The following is a 27,758-nucleotide window of genomic DNA, read 5'->3' as shown; positions in this document are numbered from 1 at the left end:
TCACTAATTATTAGAGAAACGCAAATCAAAACTACAATGAGGTATCACCTCACACCAGTCAGAATGGTCATTATCAAAAAATCTAGAAACAATAAATGCTGGAAAGGGTGTGGTGAAAAGGGAACCCTCCTGCACTGTTGGTGGGAATGTAAATTGATACAACCAGTATGGAAAACAGTACAGAAGTTCCTTAAAAAACTAAAAATAGAACTACCATACGACCCAGCAATCCCACTACTGGGCATATACCCTGAGAAAACCATAATTCAAAGAGACATGTACCACAATGTTCATTGTAGCTCTGTTTACAATAGCCAGGACATGGAATCAATCTAAATGTCCATCGACAGATGAATGGATAAAGAAGATGTGGCACATATATACAATGGAATATTACTCAGCCATAAAAAGAAATGAAATTGAGTTATCTGTAGTGAGGTGGATGGACCTAGAGTCTGTCATACAGAGTGAAGTAAGTCAGAAAGAGAAAAAATAAATACCATATGCTAATGCACGTACATGGAATCTAAAAAAAAAAAAAAATGGTGCTAATGAACCTAGTTGCAGGGCAGGAATAAAGAGGTAGACATAGAAAATGGACTTGAGGACATGGGGTGGGAGGGCGAAGCTGGGGCAAAGTAAGAGTAGCATTGACATATATACACTACCAAATGGAAAATAGTTGGCTGGTGGGAAGCAGCAGCATGGCACAGGGAGATCGGCTCGGTGCTTTGTGATGACCTAAAGGGGTGGGATAGGGAGAATGGGAGTGGGGCTCAAGAGGGAGGAGATATGTGGACATATGTATGCATGTGGCTGATTCGCTTTGTTGTGCAAGAGAAACTAACAAAGTATTGTGAAGCAATTATCCTCCAATAGAGATCTATTTAAAAAAAAACAAGAGTGCTTTGGGTTCCTCCTGAGTACATATAAATACATTGCATTTGACATTAGAAAAAAAGAAAAAGGGGGACTAAAGGGACTAAGGAATGGGAAAAAGAGGACCTGGCCTTTCTAATATCTGGACCAGGAGATTTTCTAATATCTATATCAAGAGATAGGCATGATGACATGGTCATCCCTGAGGAGCACAAAGACTTGGTAGTAAGGTATATCACCCCTGCTGTAGGCACTCGCCTCTCTCCTCTCCCCTCCCTCTCTCCATCCCACCTCCTCCTCTTCATCTTTTCTCTTCTTCCTTGGCTATTCTAAAACACCTGCCAAAGGCAGGCAGCTTTGCCTTCTAGCATTGTTTAGTCCCCTGACATCAATACCAAGGCCTAAAGAAGTCGTTGATCCTGAGCCTGAAGGGAAGGAATCCAGGAAGACTTTTATCTCCCTTCCAGCAAAGCATCTGATTACAGTCATCCTAGTCAGAGCCTGAACATCAGAATGACGCTTCTTCATTGATCACTCATTCATTCATTCATTCAACAAACACATAATAAGCACTCTTAATAGGTCAGGTATTCTTGCATATCCTGGTGAAACAAAAACTGTCACTGACCTCAAAGAGATCACAGGAACCAATTCTTCCAAAGTGCTATTCCCTAGAATACCAGTACTTGAGTATAAAAATCTTTATATGAGAGAAGAAGGGCTATATATGTGATCAAATAAACTGTGGAAACCCAGAGCTAAAGAAAGCTAAACAGATTTATTTCAGGACTTCTCAGTGCCTTTAATATAGTTCTGTGTTAATGTATATTATGACATTTCTCAAAATGTTCAAATACTGAAATGCTATGTAAACATGCATAGTGATGTATTATCAATAGAGGTATGAAATAAATGATATGGGATCACAGAGAAGTGAAAGACTACCTTGGTTTTGGGGTTCAGGGGAGGCTTTCTACAGGAAGTCATGTCAGAACTGGAATTTGGCCTGATGGATAAGGAGAAGATAAGTTTAGCATATGCAGAGTTGTACAGGCATGAGAGTGAATGGTTTCTTTGATGTCTGGGGAGTATTTGAGAATGCCATTATGGAAGATGGTGGCAGAGTAGGCCCTAGATCCTAGGTTATGTTTCTGCTTATGATCAGCAGGAATCTTGAATACTTACCTTCCACTCACTTCTTCCAGCTCTTCTCTGCTATTTCACTTCGACTTCTCTTCAACTTTTGGAGTGAGGTTTTGCCCAATCAGTAGCCAAAGAGCCTTCTCATTCCCACCCAATACACACACACACACACACACACACACACACACACACACACACACACGCACTCATTCATACTCCTCCCATGTAGACTCCTATGTTAAGACTTCCCCGCTGCATAGGACGGGGCTAAAAAAGATGGGTTCTAAAAATTCTAAAATGTTTTACTTGAAAAGCTCTGTGCTCATATGACTCAAAGGTTTGACCGAGATCACTCTTGGGGAGAAAAAAACCTCCAATGCGCTAAACAAGAGAGAGGTTGCCTTCTTATTACATTTACCTTCTACCAGGTATATTGATTTTCCCTGAGCTCCATCAATTTTGGTGGCAAAGGAAAGATTAAATGGTTCAGATGTCTGCCCGCAGCAGCAGATTTGCCTCTATATAAACTCATCTCCTGTTCATTTGTTTCCTGGAAGCAGCTTACGCTTTTGCTTTCAGATGAAAACTGGAGAAACAAACAGCAGGGGTGAGGGCAGCTATGTGCCTGCTCAGAAACTTCAGAGCTGCAGAGCTGCCGAAGGAAGTCTTCCCCAGAGGCTCTGGCTTCTGTGTTATAGAAAAGGGAACAGTGAATGTAATATCTGAAAAATATTATGTGGTTATAAGTTTTCCTTCATTTGGCTGTGTGTTTTTAACAGCCCCAAACAGTGAGTCAGATTTTTCAAATGAGCACCATGTCTCCAAATTCCTGTCTTATGGTGGAAATGACTACTGCAGTAAGATTGTGGTGGAATACTGAAGGGGATGGGATATTATGTTGCTTTTTCTTACTCAGTTTGGATTCATCACATATGGATTTTTTTTCCTTTGTTAATATTTTATGAAGTGAAACAAAATCCTTCAGGGGCTAACCTACTGACAGCTCAGATCATTACTCTCTCCTACCTGCCTTAGCAAAAAGAAGATAATTGCTGGAAAGATAATGATGGAAATCTGTTTCTTTGATGAGATTTTAAAAATCAGGTCTGCATATGGTGCCATCGTAGAAGGAGCTGAACAAAGTTTCAAAATGTAAAATAAGGTCAGAACTGTTTTATTCCATCAAAGACCATGAGATGGATGGATCATCTTTCCATAACTCATGACATTCTTTTCCCATTTCAGTTTGGATTGAGTTCAAGCATCATCTTAACAGCACCTGTTCATTCTCTCTCTGCATTGATCCATTTGGTTCATTGCATAAGCACCCAGTAGGGGAGCAGCTTTATTAATTTTCTTACCATTGCCTTTGTGCAAGCTCTGCTGGATCTCCTTTCTCTGTCCCTGGGTGACTTTACCATGGCTTTCCAGGCACTTTCAAGTATTAACAAATAGCTTCATTTTTAAGGATTAAGTTCAGTCAAGTCAAAACTCCAATTTCTCATCCAGTTCAAATTTTCCCCCAGACCAGACCACAGAGCAGCATCAGAGAAGGGATTGGGCTTTATTTCCTCATACTTCTTCCCTTTGCTCTTTTCTTCCTCTTTCCCCACTCACATTGCTGCTTCTAGTTCCTCCAGGGTTGGGAAAAGTGGGATGTGGGTGGAACAGAAATGGAAGGGAAGGCGACAAAAGGTTGTATGTGACCAGTGCTGTTTAATCTGGGGTCGATGCTCTTCACACTGCAGGTGGCCAGACGCTGGCCATTTCTCTCACAGCCAATGACAAAAATGATGCACTCTCTGACTGGCCATCTATGAATCCCCCTTAGTGCCTGTCACTAGGTACACCACACCAGCCCCTTTCTTTTTTAACATCACCAGCCCCTTTCTTTTTTAACATCACTAGCCCCTTTCTGTTGGGGTTAACACCCTGCATGCAGTCCCTTTGAGAAGAGTTGTTTAAGGCGCTCTAGCCCAGCTACCTTCTGAGTTGCCCACTTAGGCTTAGGGAAAACTCAAATCCTTGCCCCATCAACCCCTGGAAGTACAGCTCCCTGGCAACAAAAATCCTTTCTCTCCATTCTGCCCTCACAGGCCCCTACAACCTCTAGCTGCATGCAGCCAAGAGTTAGGCCCCATCCTCTGTACCCCACAAACTCCAGTTACCACTGATCAAATTCTCCCATTAACTCTGCCACCCTCCTCTCAAGGCCCAAGGCAGTCACAGAACCCAGGAACTTGCAGGCACGGGTGGGGATGAAATTAGATGGTAGTTTCCCTCCCCCATCCTCTCTATAAGTGGTTCCCTGAAGCCCCCTCCCTTGGATCAAGGTAAGAAAGGGGAAGCAATCTCCTCCCGTTCCCTTGGGGGGTCAAAAAGAAACACATGGCAGGTCAGCTCTGTGACAACTCTCTTCAAAGAAACTCTGTCTCCAGTCTCTCTGATCCCTCCTTGGCTTTCTCATATATACAGGCTGGCAGGGTTGGTGGAGAGATGGGCTACTCTGGTAGAGCTGGCTTAGATTCCAGGTCTGCCACAAGGTAGCACATCCAACAGGGATGGTCTAGCACCACTCTGTAGAAAGTAGAGGGACTTGTCCCCCATCGTTCTTGGCACTGAGGTCTTAGCAGAAACTAGAAGAAGTTCCATTCAATCTGACTCTACTATAGAGTCAGACTCTATTATAGTAAAACTTACCCAAACCCTTAGAACTAAAGGTTCAGCAGATGACTCTCAGATCCATAGACTGGAGAGCGGGCATGATAACTTTCTGTCTTTGGGTGCTGTCTCCTCACGATGGCAGCAGACCAGCTGGCATACGTTCCTTCAAGTTTTCTCCCTTACCTGGGAGACAGCTTGTCCAGACAACCACGACACAGATGCAGACGTTGCAACTGGAGCACAAATGTGGCCAACGGGACCAAATCATAGATGAGTCAGAGGACGCCATTGGCATCACAACCAAGCCAAGGGCAATCTCTGTGGAATGCTGGTTAGCCAGACTGTTTGAAAATAAAAGTTCAGGAGCTGCCCTCAAAGTTCTTTTCCTAAGTCAAGGGAAAATGGCTGACTACCAGTGGGCCACCGGTTCCACAACAACAGTTGAGGTAGTACAGAGGACTGCTGTAAGAAAGGAAGAAAGTCCTCTTCAGAAGCGAGTGTACATGTGCCGTTATCGCAGGCATTATGCCAGAGGAGACTGAGCTTTGGCTGGCATCACCGAGAGTTTTGATCTTTCAACAGGATCCCCAGTGATTTGGTTGATTATAGGATCCTTTCCACCTAAGATCTATCTATACCTAGTTTCATCTACTCAGACTTAAAGGATCTGATAAAAGTTGCTTCTTCTAGAGATTCTGCTGCCTCTAGAACCCTGGACCAGATAGCAGGGTTGGCCTCATTGAGCTGGGCAGGAAAATTCTCATAATATCAGACACTAGACATAATTTCCCGAGGACTCCAGGCTACCTTTTTCATTCCCCTTGGAAGGGTACACAAAACAGTGCCTGCACACACCCCCCAACCAGTGGCAGATTGTACCCGATGCCACACACTCAGCCTGGGCTGGTGGTCATTTCTCTGGCCCAGCCCCCTGGGGTAGACACCTGGTGATTTCTGAATCACCCCCACCCTTTCAACTGAGATGATAAACTTCTGATGAGCTACCTTTTATTTCCCAGTGAAAAACAGTCTTAGTAAATAATACCCAACTTGGCAACAAAGGAATGATGGAGAGGAAAGGGAGGGGCAACAGAATGTGGTCTAGTCTAGTGGTTCCATATGGGACTTGGTGTCAGCAGTCCTGGTCTGATTCCCAGCAGGCTCTCTGACTCACTTTGAGCAGGTCACATTGTGTTTGCTGTTTTTTTGCATCAGGAATCGGATTGTGGCTCACTTGGCCTATGCACAAGGCACTTAACTGCAAATTCAGGGGTTAAACTATTGTCCACCCAGGAGGTGAGTAAGTAGCCTTTAAAGAACACTGTCAGATATCTGTGAACTGTGAGGAAGATACATTCATAATGGGTTAGAGTGTGAGACATTGCCCCTAAACACAGTTATCGTGCACTCCGGAAGTAGAATGAATAATTTCTAGTGGATTTGTGAGGTCTCCTAGATTTACTGAGAGTCTCGTGGAGCCTTTGGAGGTGCGCGTCACCCCGGGTAGACTGATTTCCTGCTTCATGGCTGTGGCAGTTTGGGTCCTCCGAGAAGCAGTCACTAAGCTGGGATTAGGTGGAAAGAGACTTATTGGGGGAAATGGCTGGGAAGCATAAGTGGGGAGAGAGCTGGAGCAGCTGGGGGCCAGGACCATGTGTCCATTAGGCATAGAAGTCCCAGTGCCTAGGAGACCTAACATTTTTAGGAATCCATGAGCATGTTTTAATTTGATTTATTTTAAAATCAGAGGGAAAAAATGAATGTCATAATAACAAATATTATAATAGGTCCGGCTTAGATCATATTCATCTTTATATGAATGCAGTTATAAAATATAATTTGTGTATATTTTGTGGAGAAAGGGGTCCAACGCAGCAAAAGTGCCTAGGGCCCCAATAAAAGTCCTAACGCGGCCTGGGTGGGGAGAGCCTTCAGCACAGGATGGAAGGCTAACACCTGTGAAAGAGGGGGGCCAGGCCGATGGGGAGTTGCTGAAGAGCCCCTGTCAGGCAGAATGGCCTTGCCCTGGTACCCTTGCTCTGCTTGGTCATCAGCTGAGGACACCCGATGTGGCATGGCCTTGGCACACATTGCTGTTGTGGATCCAAAGGTGAAGCAGCTGGACACTGAATGGAGAGTATGTCAGGAGCCCGCCAGCATGGCCCCGCAATGAGGTACCAAGGAAACAAAGTATGACAGCTCCTCTACCCTTTCTCCCTGGCTGGGTATCTTGGAAAGAGATTGTTTCACCAGTTAGACAAATTACAAAGAGCATAAAAACCTCCTCTCTGCCTTTGACACTCACGTGCGTTCTCAGTGAGCAAAGGCGTGTTACAGGGCTAGCTGGTCACACCCATTCTGCATTAGTCGGAGCTACCTGGCCACCAGCAGTGCTTTAGAGGACACCCGAGCTTAGGAGGGGGGCTCATGGCCCTGCTTCCTTATCAGAGGTTCTTGGATTCTGCTCGGTCTGACATTCTGATTCTTCCTTTAAAATCCCTCCCCAGGGGTGGCCAATTGGGAGCCCATCAGCTGTTTCCAGTCTTGCAGATATGTTTATTTGGCACACACAAAATTTAAAAAATTATGGTGGGAGGTGTTATGGGTTGAATTATATTTCCTCAAAATTCATATGTTGAAGTCCTAACCCACAGAAATTCAGAATGTGACCTATTTGGAAATGTGGTCATTACAGATGTAATTGGTTAAGATGAGGTCATACTAAAGTAGGGTGGGCCCCAAGTCCAATATGACTGGTGTCTTTATAAAAAGGGGAAATTTGGACACAGAAAGATACATGCACAGAAAGGAGAATACTATATGAACATGAAGGCAGAGATCAATCCGTCAGTGTCAACGAGTGCCAATGCCAAAGAAGCTAGGAGAGAGAGAGGCATAGAATAGGGTCTCCCTCACAGTCATCAGAGGGAACTAATTTTTCTCGTACATTGACCTTGGACTTCTAGCCTCCTGAAGTGTGGAACAACAAGTCTCTTTAGTTTCAGCCACTCAGTTTGTGGTGCTCTGTTATGGTAACCCTAGCAAACTAATAGAGGTATCATTTTTAAATGAATGGATTTGCCAGAAAAATCTGGATTTTGAGTTTCAATGGGAAAAGCTTGCAGCACCTGGCTGGATGTCAGGGCATCAGCTGGAAGTAGAGGGATGGGCTCTCAGGGAAGAACACAGGTCCATGCACGAGGCTGGCGCCCCTTACCACCAGCTGGTTGTTGCAGCCCGAGAATATGGACCCAGCACGATCAGATTTTCTGATTTTTTCAGAGAAGCCTAATTTCTGCTTCTCGTTGCTGGTAAAATGTGATTTCCAATGTTGGCAGCTAATCCATCACTCTATTTTCTCCCTGACCCACTCCACTTCAATCATATACTTGATCTGGCTGGCTGCTCTGATTATCTGAGTTTGTGATTTCTGTTTATTCACAGTTGCATGGCTTGGCAAGATGATCAGACAATTCTATTTAAGCAAGGGAGATTTTTCAGAGGGGTTGAACAATTTGCTACCGGGAGAAAATGAGTTTTAATTTATCCACCTTTCCCCTCTGCCATGTTGCAGTGAGGATCTTTCTGAGACCATGTATGTGTTTTGAATCACCATTTGTTGAGGGCCTACCACATACTAGGCAGTGTGCTAGATGCAAAGTAAGTCTCCAGTGTGTGAATGCATATATTCTTCCTAATATCCTTACTGCTATTTTGCTGAGGATAAAAGGTATGATTATAAACCTGTCACCAGGTAATAAAAGCAAAGACATTAAGCTGTAATTGTTCTGAGCTTGTAAATAGAAAGGCTGTTCTATCAAAGCTACATTGCTATTACTCCTCTGTCACTGCAGCTCAAATAAATTTAGACAACATTGCTGGTAATAATAGTACCATACTGGGGAAAGCATGGTACTAAAAACATTAATGGCATTGCTTTACTTCATTATAATCATGTTAGGCAATTACAGTGTGCCAGGCACATGCTAACCACTTCACATACATAATCTCATTTAATACTCAGATCAACCATATGAGAGAAATATTTGATTCTTATTCTAGAGATCACAAATTGAAGCCCAGAGATATTGAGTGACTTACTCAAAGTCCCAGGGATGCTAAGGTATAGAGCAGCATTCAAAGTCAGTTCTCTTAATGTCCAATCCAAGCTCTCCCCATTCTGCCTCACAGTTTCTCTCTTTCACCAAAATGCCTCTAATGCAGTCAGCCTTTGGGTCCGGAGCCCACCAAAGCCTTGCCACGAGTGGGGTCCCAAGTTCAACTTCCCCAATCCTAACCCTGTCAACAGTGTTGACTGACCTACATATTCTATTAAAGAGGTACAAATTGTCATCTAGTTTGAATTCATATCAGTTTCACTCAAAGAACACACAGCGACATTTTGTGTACATGGGAAAGAGGTACAGGAGGGTCACTGCGATTTTAAGAACGGATGGTATGTTTGGTATGCTCTTAGAAACCATCCAACTCAAAGAAGGCTTGTTGGAGGGGGACTTCTGGGATAATGTCCTGCTTTTTTTTTTCACAGCTGTGTTCAGCTTGTAAAAATTCAAACACTTTACAGATGACACATCGACGTTTCTATATGTATGTTTTACTTCAATCAAAATTAAGGGGAAGAAAAAGAATGGTGCTTATCTAGTATTAAGCAGAGCACAGTGAACTCCACTACTTATCTCCAAGCTGCAACATTCATCAACCCGTGGCCAAACTTCTTTCCTTAATAACTCATTCGCTTCCTCTCGTCCACTCCCACTGGATTATTTTGAAGTACATCCCAGATCATGTAGTTGTGTCTGAGACTCCGCCCGCCTGTCTTAGGCTGTTTTCTCTGTGTGATTTCAGGCCACTACATGTATGTGGACTCGGTTTACGTCACGCATTACCAGGAGGTGGCACAGCTCATCTCCCCGGTGACCACGGCCCCCATGTCTGGCTGCTTGTTGTTTTATTACCAACTCCAGCAGGGGAATGACAGCATCTTCTCCGTGTATACGAGGGATGTGGCTGGCCTGTATGAGGAGATCTGGAAAATGGGCTATCCAGGGAATGCTGACTGGAACCTCGCTGAGGTGGAGTTCAGCGCCCCGTACCCCATGGAGGTAGGTGTGCCAGGTGTGCCCTGGCCTGACCGCTCTACTGGGATGCCACCCACACCCAGGCGTGGAATTCGAGAGATACTATAGTCTCACACTCATTCTTTCTTTTCCGCTGTGTCTCAGTCTTAATCTTCCTTTTCCCTTCCTTGGCCTTCTCCACTTTTCTCCCTCTTTATTCCCTCTACCTTCTTCCTTTATCACTTCATTTTCTAGACAGAGTATTCTTTAGTAAGGACAACTGTGGGAAAGCCAGTCAACTCACTAGATTTCTTGAGCACATGCTCCCTCTGAACCTTGCACTGTGCTCACGTGAGTTCAGAAGAGGAGATCAGTGAAACGCCTTCTATGTGAAACTCCCCCCCTTGAACTTCCATTCCTGACAGCAACTGAAGGTTTCCCTTACTTGAGGGAATACTCTCTCTAAATTAAAAAAAAAAAAAAAAGACTTACTTTCTTCTTTTCTCCTTTACAGTATAAATAATGTCATAAAAGTCAGAAATAAACTTATGATTGTGGCCCTAATTTGAAACAAGCCTTGGGGGCCTGTAAAGTTTTTTAACTTTTTATGGTTTAAAAATCTTTATAGCTACATGAGTGGTAAATGTCCAGTGCAGAAGAATTAGAAAATTCAGAGAGGCAAATCAAACGAAAACACCCTGCAAAGATAAGAGCTACTAACATTTTGGTGTTTATCCATGCAGACCCGCAGACCTGTTTTCAAAGCACATATATTAATACATATCTATGTATGTGCCTGTTGGATGGTCCAGTACTGATGACCATCCAACAAAGTAGATAAAATTATCCCCATATTGCAGATGAAAGAGGAGGAGATGGAGAGTGCGAGAAGTCTGACGTTTTGTTCTGGGTCACACTGCTGGTGCGTGCCAGGGCACTGAGAAAAATTCCTGCGTTAAATCTGACCTAAATTTGAAGCAAGAGGGCCAGCTCTGTCCGGGGACCCCTAGGACCTCTAGAGTCAGTGGGTGCAACATTGTGGTTGCAGATCTGGAGCTCTAAGCAGAGTCTTAGTTCCCACAGGTTTTAACGTCTCCTGCTTTCGCTTTGCGCTTTTGCAATATCTTCCCTAGTTCCGTTTAGAGTACAAAAGAAGCAGATTATCCTCTGGATGCTTTTCAGTGGTGCCATCTGCTCACCTGATGTGGAGCTTCAGTGAGTGTTGGGCTTGAGTCTCAGTTTCTGATGTGTCCTGTCCAGTGCCTGCCACTCCCCTTCCCATCCTTCTCCTTCCCCCAGACAGCCCCGGAGAGGGGCCTGTGGCAGTATGTGTGCTATTTCCTATCCCAAAGTCTAACCAGGGCTTGACTGGCTCTTGCAGCCCAGTGGAAAATTTTCTGTGAGTTTGGGTTACAAGGAGGAAAAGAAATACACATACTGCTTCAGAAAATTTTCCTTCTGTTAAAGTCAAATGAGTCACACGCACAGTGAAGGCGTCGTCTTTGCAAATTCCTTTCATCCAACCGTAAACTCCCGGGGCAACGTTTAGATGAGTGAGACTTTGCTGAATTTTCTTTTTAATCAATGCTTGAAAAGTTACAGTGTCTGTTTACTGCTTAAGTTCACCACTAAACTTCAATACCTATCCTTTTGGGTCACACGTGTGTGATTTTGCCCTAGCAGTCGGGACTCATTACGCCGGGATTATTTGCTCTTGGTAATTGCGGGGGCAAAGAAATTTATCCTGTGGAAATCAGAGAATTTAAGGTCCCCATATTCTCAAGTGAATTTTTAAAAGGAAAAAAAAAACATTTGAGACCCTCATTCTGAACAAGAGAGAACATAATGGCACAGAGGCTGTGATTTGCCAATTATGATCAGAAATATTCTTATTCTCCCTTACTGTTCAGTAAGATCACATTCTGTCGTTGGCTTTATCAGCTGGCACCTTGAAAACGAGATGTCACAGACCTGTGTTGAGTCTGTAAACTTAATTAGCCCCTCCTCATTCGTCCACATCTGTTTCCTTGGTTCTCAGCCCTTCCTGTATTGCCAGAGACGAGCTTCCAGGGCCCCTCTTAGATTTTGCAGAGGCCAGGTGTCTAAGGACCATAGTCATTAAGCCGAAAGGGACCGTCTTGTCCAAACTCTTTTTTTAAAAATTAAGAAATTGAGACCTAGAGTGGAGGACAAGCTGGAGTTACTTAGTGGCTAACTAGCCTCAAACATGAATGTGAGTTCAGGAGGGGGTGTCACCCAGGAGGAAAAGGCATGGATTTAGTTCAGAGCTCATTATGCACCTGACTCCATGCTAGGATCTGTATATACAGCATCTCATTTAATGGCATCTACAGTCCTACAAGGTAGGTGTTATAATGCCTATTTTATAACTAAGAAAAGCGAGGTCCCAAGAAGGTTAGCTATGTCCCCAAGGTCACCTAGTTGGTAAGTAACAGAAATGGGATTTGAACTCTGGTCTATCTGCTGCCAAGACACCATTCTCTTTAGAAGAGGTTGAAGACTAGACGCCTATGGGTCAAATCTAGCCTATGATGATTTGCCTAGCTGCTGTAGTGGTATATGTTTGTTTCTTTGTTTTTGTTTTGCATGTTTGTTTTCGTTTTTGAATTAATTGCTAACATTGAAAAATCCAAAGATTTCAAATAAAAATGTAGAGATCCAGGTTCTCTTGACAGTTTGGTAAATCCAGGCATGTTAGTCCTAAATTCCCACATGTCAGCAATTGACGAAGCTGGGTACTAGCTGCCCCCTTTAGATGAGACTTGCTCCCCATTTCACACCCTTCCCTGCTGCATCAGACCAAACCCATGTCACACATTTACGTTACCTGCCTGGCCCGGGTAGGCACTTGAGTTTCCAGCCCTGCTCAACACTGTATCTTCTCATGTTATCAATTCAGCAGAGTGGACTGCACACTGGGGTAGTTTTCCCAACACAGGTGAGCGCTGGGCTCACCACACCTCATCCCCATGGTCACAAGCAGAAAGTCGTCCACTGACCTCAAAGTTACAGTTGGTGGCAGAGAAGAGAGTATAACTAAAGGGGGCTGAACTCATTAACAACCCCGTATTCTCTTTAACCATTTGAGCATGCCAGGATATGCTGAAATCCTAATATCCGTACATAGGATTTCTGGGCCTGATTCTGACTTAGGCATCAGGAAATCATCTCTGCATCTTTGTCCAGATGGACATGGAATTTTAAGTACTTGATTTTTTTTTTTTTTTGGTACGCGGGCCTCTCACTGTTGTGGCCTCTCCCGTGGCGGAGCACGGGCTCCAGACGCACAGGCTCAGTGGCCATGGCTCATGGGCCCAGCCACTCCGCGGCATGTGGGATCTTCCCGGACCGGAGCATGAACCCATGTCCCCTGCATCGGCAGGCGGACTCTCAACCACTGCGCCACCAGGGAAGCCCTGGACATGGAATTTTATGTATGAAAAAGGGAAAGGACCTTGGAGGGGCCTAGGTCTCTGTGAAGGGCAGCAGCAAAATTAGCCTGCCTTCTGTAAGCAGGCTGTTGTTTCTTTAATTGAAGTTCATAACGCAAATTGTCAATTCTGTAGTTCTATCAGAAAGTGATATAGGTACTTTGACACTCAAGGGGCAGGATGGGGCGGAGGGCGGAGTCCACCAATAAAATGCAACTTAAGGCTTAGTATTCACTCTCCCCAAAAGAAAACTGTGGGTTAAGGAGGGAGCTGCCCAAATGCCTATACACCTGGCTGGATTGACACACCATTTTAAATCATAGTTACAAGCACTTAAGCCTAAAAGAAAATATAAACATGTAGCAATATTGTCATTCTCCTCTGCAGGTTATTTTTGAAGTTGCCTTCAATGGTCCCAAAGGAGGGTATGTTGCCCTGGATGATATTTCTTTCTCTCCTGTTCCCTGCCAGAATCAGACAGGTAAGCATTCTCTTTTCCTTCTTCCTCACATCTGGAATTTTCCTTTCTCAACAGATGCCTGTGGTCAAGACTTGCTTTAATTCCTTCTAATTTCCCTACCTTTTCCTCTTATCCTTACAAATTATTTAACCGAATAGTCATTTTTCTGGCATATTACTCTTTTTTTCTCTCACAGAGTGAATCTAATTTTTCTGATACCAGAGGTCAATTGTCATGGGTTAAGAAGCTTCTATCTTCTCTACCTACTAAGAAATTAAAATTAAATAATGCTAACTCACTCCCACTCCATCTTTCTCTTTAAAGGGTATCTTGGGTCCATAGACAGGTGGCTGAGTAGGTGGAAAAAACTCTCAAAATCTACTGAGTAGAATTATAAAAACTTATAAAAAACTATTTTTATGAATCTAATTTTTAAATGTCCTCCTATGTAAAGATGTTAGTATTTGGTATACATTTCTATGATGGCTTTTGGCCTCAGAATATATACTCAATTTAATCTCTCTAAGTGAACCCTCACATTATTTTATCATGGCCAATTTTGTTTCCATAAACTTGGTATTTGGGAAAAAGAGGAAATTTTTACTTTCTGGGAAATTATGGAAACAAATTGATTCAAAGTGAATTAGAAAACAAATGTTTTAGAATAAGAAGGGTGACACTATATTAACGATAACCCAGATACATGCAGTCGACCTTAACTTTTAGTGAATTTGTTTCCTTAAGAGGCCCCAGGGAGACACTGTGGTCATCCAACTTATTAAGGAGCCCTCATTCTGGGTTTTGGAGTGTGGGAAGTAAATTTTTGAACTTGGCCTTGGTAGTCCAACTTTCACTTAAGGTAGAGTTAGTCTTTAATATGGTTTCAAATATATATTCTATATGCAAGGGAACTGAGAAAGAATGTTTTCTACTCAAGCTAAACTGTTACCCTCAAATTACAGAGAAATTTGCTAATTAGCTAAAACCAAATATTATTTTTGACTAATTTTTTTTAAAAAAACTAGTGAAACAGATAGAACCAGACTGGATTTACATACTTATATTTTTTCATTAAAATGCTTTAATCCAGCTGTAATCAAAAATTAAAAGAGTCTCTAAATTTCACAGAACACAGAAAGCAAAATTGTTTTACTTCTCTAAATCTGATTACTCCCTAATTCCATCAGTTAATATTTCAGTGATGTTAATAGTAGTTTTACAACATCTTTGTGATTACTTTCAGAAAGTTCGTCTTCTCAGTCACTGGGCACTTACACTGAACTTTTTTCTATATTTCCAAGTTATACATATGGGAGAAGAGGTATTTATTCAGCATCTCTACTGGGTAGCAGGTGGGGTGAAGCGGCAGCTGGAAGATGATAGAATCTACTAGGCCACCTTAGAAGGAATGTTTAGAAACGTTCTCCCCTTTAAAAATATATAGAATATATGTGAGCTCTTTCCCACTGACTGGTGAAAAGAAAAGAAAGATTCCAGCAAAATAAGGACCGCTTATTAAGAGAGTTGGTGACCCTTCAGTCTGTAAAATCCAGCCCAGACCCTCCCTCCGTAAGGACCACCGGGGATTCACATTCTTATATAAAGTTAACCAAGGTCCTGTATTGGTCTTCAGAACTTCCCAACATACCAACTTTGCTTTAAAATGGTTTAATTACATGATCAAAGTGTTATGCTTGAGAGCCAGCCTTTTGGACTCACATCCCTACTCTGCCATTTACAAGCTGTGTAACCTTTGTTAATTAACCTCTCTGAGACTCTGTTTTCACCTTTATGGGACAGGGATGGAAGAATCTGTTTCATAGAGGTGTCGGGGTGAATGATGAGTTAATAGTGTCTGTGACAGCCTTAGCAGAGTATGGCACACAGAAAATGCTTAGTCATTAGACCTAATATTTACTTAATTTTCAAAATATTCCCATCCATTCCCCTAGAGAACAGGGGGTCAGATTGAAACCAAAGAGAACCAGCAAAGGGCACTGCTTTGATGAATGTGTAAGCTGAAGCCTGCTTTATGCCCTTCATTAAGCAGCTGTGGGCCAGATTCTGAGTCTTAGAAGCTGAACCCTCTGGTTTTCATACTTCCTCTTGCATTTCACAAATAGTTTATGGCCTTCTGTTTCGAAACAGGTGCCAACATTTTTTTCTTTATCTTGGTTAGCTTCAGACTTGTTGTCTCTGCTTTTCCCAGCTGGATCTGGTGGTTTCTTCCCTCATCTCCCTAGTAAGCTGAGACAGGAATTATTTCAACATATGAAGCATCTTGTTCCCACCATCTGGTTGCTCTTAGAGTTAATCCAGTTTCCCAGACCTGAGACCTATCTCAGAGTAGCAGGTATTAAGCACCAGTGGCTTGCTACTGCGCCAACACCCCCGCCCCAAATAGTCCCCCAGGGTGCTTCCAGAGGACAGTGAGACCTTACCCCATCCCCCCAACTTGAGTTACCACACTTCCCTTTCCAAGCCTTTTCCACCCACAAACTCCCCATCTACCGCCACATTTAGCCTAGAATCTAGATCACAGGAATAAGCTCTCCTCTTAGTCTGTAAGTCCTTGAATGCCTAACAGTTGATTCCATTCACTTCTAGGAATCCTCCCTTAATGCCCAACTCCCAAACTGAGCGCTCCAGGCTGTGCCATATGCAGACCTAACTAACTCTCTGGGCTTGGGTTCGCCCCACACCCAGGCCAGGGTCTGGGAGGATCCTGACACTCATGGATATACATCTGAAAGGATGTCTACCTGGGCCTAAGTCCCAATATTGACCATTCATCAACAACACACTGCCCAGACCTCTTGTCTAATTGGAAACCTGGCTCCAGTTGTTGTGTAGGTTACAGCCAAAGGTGTGACAGTCTTCCTTAGCTCAGAGGCCCTCAGAGATCTCCACAGCCTGATCAGTGGCCCAGTCTGCTCCATCATGATTCCTCAGTCTGGTGGTAGTTCCCACTCACTCTCTTCCCTCGCCAGCCTTGAGCTGTCCCAGCTTGCTTTTGGACTGGCTTGTGCTAAAATAAGAACTACTGTGCAAGTTTAGCAGCCTAAAGAGCACCACGCCCAAAGTCTCTCTAGCACTACAGGGGCTGATAAGCCTCTTAGATCCCGAGGACTGATACCGAGTTCATCTCCATGAACTCTATGAAGCAGAGGAAAAGATGAGAAATACTCCTAACCATTCTTCTCCAACCGCAACACCCTCTACCTGAGTAGTATACCTTCAGAGCCTCCTGATTCTAAGAAGTTCAAATGTCAGAAATCAAGTAATTAACAAAATCGTACACTGTGATGCTCAGAGAGACTTTCTTTCTCTTTTTGGATGGGGCAGGGATGATCAGCTGATGCTCAGGGACTTGAGTTTTCTCCGGTTCCTCCCTGTGCTTCAAGTGTGTCATTAACACTCCCCAAATACAGTTGTGATTGCCACTGGACTCATGCTTCTGAAACAAGCCTGAAGCAAAGGCTCTTCGTTCACCCCAGATCTTCGGGGAGCTCATTTTAGGTCACACATAGGCCCTCTGGCCTCATCTTCAGTAATTAGATACTATCTCACGCTAGAAGAAGCATTCTGGGTGAAAAAGATTTAGGCTTTTAGTTATGCTTTTGAGGTTTTCTTTTTATCAGACCTTCTTAGGACCCCAGAAAAATCCATTGCTCAGGCTAAGTGTTTAGCAAAATAATATAATTGCAACCTCAGAAAAATCTTCTCTGTGTGACTCAGCTTGTCACTGTGGAGACAACAGAGGCTTGCTTACTTTCAAGTTTTAATACCACCTCTCACCCCCTCCCACACACCTAGGAAATGGGTTATGGTTCTCTTGTGGATGCCCAGGTGTATATTCCTTAGGATGTATTCCTGATGAATAATTTCACTGACTTTCCATTCTCTTTATGCATGGCTTTTGGGAGTGAGTGCCACACCATTTTCTGAGCTGGATGGCCAGCTGTAGATCTGAATTCCCATCTGCTTTTTCATTACCAGGTGGCAGAGGGGTGACCAAGACTGGAGACCATAGTGGGGTTTCCCATGGGCTCAGATCTCCATGGGGGAATGTCAAAGGATCCTTGTTTGTATGATGTCATATTCATTTTCAAATGAATACCTTCATGACTTTATCTTCGCAGCTTAAAGAGTCACCATGATGCTGACGGAGTCAGACAGAGCAGTGTGTGGGTTAACCCACCAGTCTCAGAGCACTGAGAATTCTCTTCCTTTCCTATCTGGCTCATCAGGGTCCTCTCCTTGTATACTTGCTATAGGAGCATTTTCTTTCTGTTCTCTCTTTGTAACGTGGTGCTAGTCACTTTTCTTTTTAATTTAGCATTTTAAAACTCTTCAGTATTATTTTAAACTCAGACAAAATTTGCAAGAATATGTTAAAAAACTCCCGTATACTCTCTACCCAGGCCTACAAACGTTTAACATTTTGCCACGTTTGTTTTATCAACCATTTAAGAGTAGGTTGCAGGGCTTCCCTGGTGGCGCAGTGGTTGAGAGTCCGCCTGCCGATGCCGGGGATGTGGGTTCGTGCCCCTGTCCGGGAAGATCCCACATGCCGCGGAGCGCTGGGCCCGTGAGCCATGGCCGCTGAGCCTGCGCATCCGGAGCCTGTGCTCCGCAGCGGGAGAGGCCAAAGCAGTGAGAGGCCCGCGTACCCCAAAAAAAAAAAAAAAAAAAAAAAGGAAAGAAAAAAAGGGTAGGTTGCAGATATTATGTCCTTTCACCACTAAATACGTCAGTGGGTATTTTCTAAAACCAAAGACATCCTCCAACATGCTATGGAATAATTATAAAGTTCAGGAAACTTAACACTGATACAATATTATCAATTAACCTATAGTCCATATACTAATTTCACCAATTGCGCCAATAAAGTCTTCTATAGGTATTTGTTTTTCTGGACCAAGATGGAATCTTGGACCCCTTGTAGCATTTGGTTGTCATGTGTCTCTCATCCCCTTTATCCAGGCCAGCTCCTCAGCCCACTGTAATGTTTTCTTACTTTGAAAATTAACAAATTGAGTCTCTGTCCCTAAACAGCTTTTTGTTTCATCACATCTCTGCACCTAGAACTCAAGTGTTTCTCTAGAAGTGATTTTCCGCTTATTCAAAACAGTGCTGTCTCTGGCCCTAAAAGGTTCTGTCAGTGTGCAGAACAAGATTACACTTGGCTGCACTGAATGTGTCCCAAACCGCTGCAGTCACGTCTCCTCTGGACACAGAGGGCAATCTGAACAGTAAGGTTTACAGTTACTTGTTGCTAGTACCACATCATTCTTGAAAGAGCAGAAATCTTTTATGTTCCCTTTCCTCCAGGCAATCTGGGATGAGGTGATGTTTATAGACCAGAGTAAGTGACACCAGAACTCAGCAAAAGCCGAAATAGTATCAGAACGGGTGACAGAATTGGTGTGACTGTTTGAGCAGTGTGATTTATCCTGAGTAATGATCCTCTTCCAGCAGATCAGATCTTACTACTAATGTCAATTATAAATAGACAGTGGCTGTGCTTCTGACACAGAGATTGATCAACAAAGGAAAACTATTTCTAGAAAATATTATTTCTGAAATATCTGTCAGAAAGAAATTAAGAATTCTATAAAATCCTTACTTTTTCTTTTTAATTTTGTATTAATGAATTTTAAATTGTGAAGAAGTATGTGAATAAATGCTTTCAGTCTTTAATCAAGAAAGGAAATTTCTTTTGAAGTCTGGTACTTCATTTTTGTAGAGAATGTGAACAGAGCTCCTTCTTTCCATCCCTTTAGGGAGGAAAAGATCAATTTTACTGTCATGCTGAAATGTGGATTTGATGCTAACCTGTCAGCATGCCACTAGGGTAAAAATATTTTTGTTGTGTGTTACTTCTCTGAGCTCCCCTGGTACAAATGTGTACATATTTGTCAATCAGTTAATGTAGTCGTTCGAGATCCTTGGGTTTGGCTCACTTTAACTTTGATTCTCCTTTGCTCAGAGCGTCCTTTTAGTGCCGTAGAAGCAAGCTGCAATTTTGAGGAAGATCTCTGCAACTTTTACCAAGACAAAGAAGGTCCAGGCTGGACCCGAGTGAAAGTAAAACCAAACATGCATCGGGCGGGAGACCACACTTCAGGCTTAGGTAAATCAGAGTCTGTTGTGTGGGATGTCATGTTGGGGGTTGGGAGCGGGTAGTATTCATCTCCATTCGCCAGCCGTTCTCACCAGGACACCAGCTTGAAAAAGGGAGGTGGGTGTGGGAGCAGCTGTGAAGAAGCAAAGACAATAGGTAACCTTGTGTCTGGCCATTTTTCAAAACTGGAATTCAAGCTGCTGTGCTAGCAGGAGTATTTACCAGTTAATTAAATAGTCAAACCTTTGGAAATTATCTTGCTCTTCACTTTAGATGGAGAAGTACCTTTAAAAAGCTATTAGATTCCAATTATATGAAACATCCAGAAGAGGCAAAGCCATAGAAACAGAAAGCAGATTAGTGGTTGCCAGGAGCTGGGGAGGGGGATGGGAAGTGACTGTTTAATGGGTATAGCGTTTCCCTTTGAGGTGATGAAAATATTCTGGAAGTAGATAGTGGTGGCTGTGCAGCATTGTGAAAGTGCTAAATGCCACTGAATTGTACGCTTTAAATGGTTAAAATGGTAAATTTTATGTTATGTGTGTTTTATTGCAATAAATAATATATAGTGGGGCATGAAAGCTATCACAGCTGTTGGGAAATTTTGGATGGACCTACAAGGAGCTCTTAGAAATCAGTTTGAGCTCCCCTTATGTAAGGATTACCTATCTCGGTAAAGGGAGCCCTTGTGAAGCCCACTCCAGTAGAGACTGGTGGAAAGAGCTTATTCTCAAGGGGTTAGTGTCTAATTCATTTATTCAACAATTATTTATATACTGGGCACGGGGGTGACTTACCAGAAAGCTGATGAAGCTTGTTTCAGGGCCCCTCACTTTCACGGGGCCCTTGCAATTTCATACTTGTAATTTTGTATTCTTTGCTTAGGGGTTGGCTAGCTTGTAGAATTACAGAATAAAAACCTATTCTGACCCTGGCCAGCCTAACCCCTGGGGGATACAATAGCGAACAAATCAGGTATGTATCCCACCCTTGCTGGCTGACCGTCATTTCAATGGGCAAGAGAAACCCTAAAAAAACATATACGTAAATAGACTCAAGATTACCAGTTGTGGAGTGTGCTGAGAGACACGAAGAGTGACCTCTGAGAGAGAATAAGGAACCACATTTTGGGTGGGGAGTTTATCTTTGTGGCTTTTATGTGTGGATGCAGGAGCAGCCCAGGCAGAGGAATCAGCATCTGTGAGGGCTTTGAGTTTGGAAAGAACTGGATACTTGCAGGAATTAGAAGATTAGAGTGGCTGCACCGTGGGGAGGAGGATGAAGGAAAATGAAGGTAGAGAGGAAGATCTTGGGCGTGGCAGGCCAGAGTAAGCAACTGGGATTTTACTACAAAGGAAATGAGAAGCCATTGAAAGAGTCTAAGTAGAGAAGAGAGGGATTAAATTTAGGTTTAAAAAAAGATTGCTCTGGCTGTTGTATTGGCCACCTGTGTTAGTCTGCTTGAGCTGCCGTAACAAATACCATAGACTGGCGGACTTAAACAACAGAAATTTATTTTCTCACAGTTCTGGAGGCTAGAAGTCCCCAAATCAAGGCACCATTGGGGTTGGTTTCTGGTGAGATCTCTCTTCCTGCCTTTTCCAAAGCGCCTTCTCATTGTGTCTTCACATGGCCTTTCCTATGTGTGTACACATGGAGAGAGAGAGAGAAAGAGAGAGATCTCTGCTGTCTCTTCTTCTTATGACACCAGTCACATGGGAGTTAAAGCTTCACCCTTGTAATCTCATTTAACCTTAATTGCCTCCTTAAAGGCCCCATCTCCAAATATAGTCACATTGGGGGTTAGAGCTCTAACATATGAATTTTGGGGGACATAATTCAGTCCATAGCACCACTCATGAAAAAACCAAAGAATCTTTTGCCAGATTAAATAAAACTAAACTGTATAGCAAAGACTGAGGCACCCAAAAGAAAACTGATGAAGGAGGATCAAAAAAGGGAAAGGAAAAAGAGTAAGGTATTATTCTTTTTCTTTCTGCCCCAGCTTTATAGGACACGTAATTTAACATGGTAAACTGTTTTAAGTTTACCATGCGGTTGGTGGAGCATGTGGGAAGGGAGGTTCTTGATCTTATTTTTTCATGTTATTTAGGAGAAATTGGGGAAGATCAGATCTTCAGCACCTGGGAGGGTCTATCTGATTAGAAAGCTGCTTTTTAGGAGCAGGTTTAACATATGAACAAGACAGTAAGCTCTGCCCAGATACACAAACCACCCCCCACCCATCACCCCCCAAGGACTGCCAGGCCCTGTAACCTCTCCCCCTCCACTGGTCACTGCAGGGGTAAGACGGAAAATCAGCTCTGGGCCTTGTGTTCTGTATGACTCAGTACTACTCAGTCTGGTTGTCAGTTGGTTGTCCAAAAAGTGGGGAACCCCAAGATGATTTCATCCTTTTTGTTTCATGAAAAGTGTAAATCCTAGGAATTCCCTGGCGGTCCAGTGGTTAGGGTTCCATGTTTTTACAGCTGAGGGCTGGGGTTCAATCTCTGGTCGGGGAACTAAGATCCTGCAAGCCACGGCACGGCCAAAAAAAAAGAAATATAAATCCTGATTGATGACTAGAATCTGGACATATGCAGTGGGAAATCTGTACAGGTTTACTTAAAAATGGAGAAGGTTTATTAGCAATAGAGTCACACAGATATTTTCGATATTTTAAATGCTTTCTATCAGTTAAGGCCTGTAGAAATAGTCTCTGTTGGCAAACTCCACTGCTTGAACCAAATTTTCCCACTTGATAATCTGGGCTGGATTATTTAGGTTTTTCATTGCTGATGCACTGAATGCTTTGTCCTATTCGCAGGGTATTTCTTGATGGCCAACACAAAGTTTACGTCTCAGCCTGGCTACATTGGAAGGCTCTACGGTCCCTCCCTGCCAGGAAACTTGCAGTATTGTTTGCGTTTTTACTATGCCATCTATGGGTTTTTAAAAATGAGTGACACCCTAGCGGTTTATATCTTTGAAGAGAACCACATGGTTCAAGACAAGATCTGGTCTGTGCTGGAGTCCCCAAGGGGCGTTTGGATGCAAGCTGAAATCACCTTTAAGAAGCCCATGCCTACCAAGGTACAGTAGAACATTTCTGCAGTTTTCAGTTGCTAAAGTGGGTTAGTGAATTTCTGTTTAATTATATTCAACTGGTGATGCGTTGTTTTTCTTCTGTTCAAGATGAGAGCCCCACTCCCACACCCTGTCCACAGCCATGCGCGAGTTATATCCTTCAGTTCTTTTCAGTTTTCTGTCTCTCAGAGTCATGGTCACCTAGGGAGTTTGCTTGTTTAGTCCGTAGATTCCTTGAGGATAGTCCAAAGACAGAGAATATGTGAATAATCCAAGTTCAACAGCTATACTTTAGTTCGAAGCCACAGTTCACACACACATGCATGCACACGCGCACACACACACACACGAATGCTAGTACTTTCAAAATGTGAAATCAGTGAGCCTGGTTCTACATTGAGGCTTTAAGGTCAACAACCTAAACCTCTAGCTGAACACAGGATGGGGAAACTCAGTAAAATATGAGAGCCAACCCAGACAGAGAGAATTTAAACAATGGAACCATCAGCAGAGTATTTGATAGCAATAAGAAAACAGAGATCTTCATTGTGGGGAAAATACAAAAGAAAACTGTGATCTCCTGAATTTTACAACTCATAAGCTTAAACTTAAGCTTTACAGGTACAATAAATTCTGTCAACTAACCCAGATGAAATTAGAATGGGAAAATCCATTTTGTTTCATCTGTCGGTTGGTCAGAAGATCTCTCTCATGTACCTTCTGTGCAAAAAAGAAGCTAAAAGAAGGTCCCTTCCTACAAACAGATGCCTCACACAATGGGAGCTCAATAGATATCACTGAAGAATGGATGGGTCAGTTGATCATGTTCATTAACTAGGAATTACCCAAAGTCCAGGCTCCCCAGGGGAAGATACATGCCTAGCAGAGCTGTAGAACCTTCTTCATAAACATTAATGGCCCAAACTTCTCTTAGCTATAACCATCTGGACAGAACCATAGCTTTGTCTATAACCTCCTGTTAAAGAAATTTTGTACACCATTCCCATCATAATGTTGCTTGGTTACTCTTAGTTCATTGGAATACCCACCAAAGCATGATTAAATCTTTACAATGATTAATCAAAGATCTTTGAAAATATTTACAAAGTTCTTTTTCATTGCTAGGCAAGAAGAAATTATGATTATAATGACATGGCAGCCTCCCTGACTTACTGATTTCTAAAAGGGTCAAACCGATTTATGATACCTGTAGCAGAATATAAGCACACAAGTTTTATCACAATCTTATAAGCACTGATGGTATTGTTTTCATGCTGACTAAATAGGTTGTTGTAGGCATCCCCTTCTTAATCCCATTGTATTTTGGTCACCTGACTAAACTGAGCTATTTGGCTCATCCCCCTGAGCAACAGAGGAAACAAATTGATGTTTCTGGCGCCGAGTTCCAACTCCTAGCCTAGGCTTATGTTTTTTAAGCCTATTTCCTAGCCAGTTCCAAACATTTCCTGAATGAGACTATCTTTCTGTAAATGTCATCTCACATTTGCAGCATTTTTGCATTTCCTCTTTGATCTCTTAGTCCTTCCCTGCACCTCTTAGGGATCCCAAAGGTTTACATTCTTTCCCCATTACCATTTATTTAACTCTCTCAAGTAGTTATGGCAACACACACACACACAGAACAAACATGCATCAGACCCACATAATCAGGGATGCACCAGAAAATAAGAGAATTTTTGTTGTACTCCACACCCTCTGTTGCTAACGTTTTAAAAAAAGGAGAATATAATAAACATTTCATTCATTTATTTGACTTTATTCATTCATTTATTTATTCCTTAATTCAACCATAATTTATTAGGTATATGCTCAGTGCAGGGCATATAAAGATGAATGAGGCTCAGATCCTACTTCTGAGAATGAGATCACAGATGATAGAACATTAAGATACAGATATGTAAAATAACTACCAACAGTACAATCTCACTGTCTCACAGAAGGGCTATATAGAAAAGTAGAGGAGTAGTTCTACCAATTGGACATATAAAAAATAGTGATTAATAGAGGCCCAGCTGAGCTGGTGTTCGGAGGGTTAACGTTCAGGCCATGCTGGATTCTAACTCCTGCTCCTGCCTCACCCCACTCCTCCCTTCTCCCCAACGCTTAGCCCTCCCTCCCTGCCTCCAACCCTCCCCCCATCTGCTACTCACAAAACATGGGTGTTAGTAATCTTCCGGCTCGTCAGAGTGAGTCTCTGCTCTTACCTGACTTCCATGGAATGGGAGCAAGCCCCCCAGCAAATAAGGGTGCCCCAGGGAATTTGCCCTTTCTTCTTTGGCTGACTTCCAGCCCTCCCAGCGACCGCAGAGACCCTCCCCAGCCACTTCAGGAAAACTGGATCTAGACCCAGTGGGGGCGGAGAAGTTCTTATAGCCTATTCAGGGATTTGGCCCCAGTGCAGGTGAGGAGACGGTAGGTACAGTTCAATGCCAGGAAACTCTGGACACGTATCTGAAGGTGGCCAGTAGTTTTTGGCGGGTCCCTTCTAAACAGAACCAGCTCAGAGAGTGAGAGAACCATTTGACATCCATAGAGGCAGCATTGAGTAAGGCAGGAAACTAAAGTTCACTGACTTATGGAACACATACAGGTGGAAACAAACATACAAACAGTATCTCAGAGAAGGGACAAGATGAAAAGCCAGAGTTTCCCTTAAGCACCCCTGAACTCAAACTCCACTTCTACTCCTTTTTCTAAAGGGTTTTTCCTGATTTTCTGATGCCTTCCTCTGTAATTCTAAATATTCTATTTCCACCTCATTTCTTGCTTCATTAACCTTAGCAGTATCTGCTGACTCCCTGCTATGAAAGGTAAGAAATTTAGCTTATTTACACTATTTCCTTTTGTTTTCTCTCCTCCTCACAATTTTTAGTTATATTTTTAACTTTTCTCTTGGTTCCCTTTGTAACTTTAATACACCTAGCCATCTATTTTTGGTTCCATAAACTTTAGGTAGTGTCCCTTGACATCCCACTATGTGCAGTGAGTGCATTTTCACCCCTCTATTTCCCCTCACCTTGCTTGCCCGCTTCACCCCTCAATTCTCTCAGCTGTACAATTGCTTTTACACGGTCATGGCTTAAAACATTTATATTCCTCCAGTGAAGCCTTCAGTGCCTTGCCAATGGCAGGATTTCCCAGTATGGGACCCCTTGGCATTTAGAAGAGGACAGTTCTGCCTTTGTGGGGGGCCATGCCTCACATGGTTGGGGTTTTGACATCTGCAGTGACAGCAACAACCCAAATTATTTCCACACATTTCCAAATGGCCCCAGAGGTGCGTGCAGTTCTCAGATGAGAACTGTTGCTCTCTAAGCTGATTCTGAAAATTGAAATTAAGAGCCAACGGCACCTGCAGTCCACGCCTGCCACCTCCGATCTACGCTCTGCCCAGAGGCAGAGTGATGATGGGGAAGCCTCCTGTGCAGTGACCCCCTGGCTTCCCGTTGCTCTGAGGGAAGAGGCTCTCATGCTCTGACACGATCCCCTCCCCAGCTTGGCCGCTTCTCCCTGCATTCTAATCCCATTGCACTCAGTTCCTGGAACATGCTGTCCTCTCCCACTTTGAGCCCTTGCACACATCTCCTCTGCCTAGACTCTTTTTAATTCAGTCACTGCTGAAAGTCCCTTCCACAGACACCCCTCCTCTGGCTCACTGCCCAGAATAGGTTAGGGTGCCCTGGGCCTCCTAGGCCTCTCCTGCGTCGTCTTGGAGACAGGATAGCACAGCGATTAGGGATAATGACACAGGAGTCTCTCTGGCTTCAAATCTCCGCTCTACTACTGAAATGGCTTTGCAATCTTAGTTTCTTTCCTTAATTGAGGTATAATTGACATATAACACTATATTAGTTTGAGATGTACAACATAATGATTTGGTATATGTATATACTGTGAAATGATCACCGCAATGTTTACTTAACATCTGTCACCTCACACAGTTACAAATTTTGTTTCTTGTGATGAGCACTTTTAAGATCTACTCCCTGAACAACTTTCAAATACACAGTACAGTGTTGTTAACTATACTCACCATGCCTCATGTTTATAAGTTTACAGTTGAAGAAACTGAAGTTTCAAAAAGTTAAAATAGTCCTATTCTTGCTGTCGCATTGCCACTGTCCCTCAAATTCCAGACAAAGTCCTTAACAGTTATACCTCAAAAATACATCTCGAATATGCCCACTTGTGTCTCCCCAGCCCCCTAAACTGCTTCGTATCTTTCTATCTGGTTTTTCTGCTTCCACCTTGCTCTCTCTATGCTCTCATGCAGCCACCAGAATCATCATCTTGAAACAGAGATAGGATCAGGCCACTCTCCCGCATGAAACTGTCCTATTGTCTTTAGAATAAAGCTCCGTTCCCTCCTGTGGCTTATGAGGCCATGCAAGATCTGGTCCCCGCCTCCTTCACCAACTTCACCTCCCTTCACTCTGCCCATGATCACATAGTCACACCGTCCCCATAGTCACACTGGCCTTCTCTCTGTCCCCTGAGTCCCAAGGCCTTTCCTTCACCAGGGCCATTGCATTTGCAGTCCCCTCTGCCTGCGATGCCCTGCCCCCATCTATCGTATGTCAAGCCTGGTTCCCATTCTACTGTCCCAGTCAAATGTCTCCTCTTAGAAAGGAACTTCCCTGACCACCCAGTCTGTAACTGCTTTTCCCATCCCCAAGTTATTCCCCATGATATTTCCTAGTTTGTTTTGTGCATAGCATTTACCCCAATCCAAAATTTTCTGATTTGTCTACTTGTTCACTGTCCACTTCTCTTTCCCCATAAAAATATAACAATGAAAAAGGAATAAGTAAAAGAATGAAAGAGTGGACTTTCTAAGGCTGGTAAGT

At 43.2% G+C, this 27,758-nt stretch overlaps 1 protein-coding gene across 4 annotated transcripts in view; it reads left to right on the top strand.

Annotated features, from left to right (window-relative positions):
• The window catches only part of MAMDC2 (MAM domain containing 2), a 166,269-nt gene that overhangs the window by 87,315 nt on the left and 51,196 nt on the right, over nt 1-27,758 (top strand). For all 4 annotated transcript variants that reach the window (XR_004350384.1, XR_004350383.1, XM_032634940.1 and 1 more), the window contains exons 6-9: nt 9,553-9,809; nt 13,604-13,697; nt 19,669-19,812; nt 22,631-22,896. Coding sequence is in view for 2 of the 4 variants with exons in the window: in XM_032634940.1 (XP_032490831.1) it covers nt 9,553-9,809; nt 13,604-13,697; nt 19,669-19,812; nt 22,631-22,896 (761 nt within the window). In the remaining 2 variants the exon portion in view is untranslated. The remainder of the gene's footprint in view (nt 1-9,552; nt 9,810-13,603; nt 13,698-19,668; nt 19,813-22,630; nt 22,897-27,758) is intronic.

This window comes from Phocoena sinus, chromosome 6, assembly GCF_008692025.1.
Source record: "Phocoena sinus isolate mPhoSin1 chromosome 6, mPhoSin1.pri, whole genome shotgun sequence".
Taxonomy (NCBI): Eukaryota; Metazoa; Chordata; class Mammalia; order Artiodactyla; family Phocoenidae; genus Phocoena; species Phocoena sinus.
This window is presented reverse-complemented; position numbering and strand designations above follow the sequence as displayed.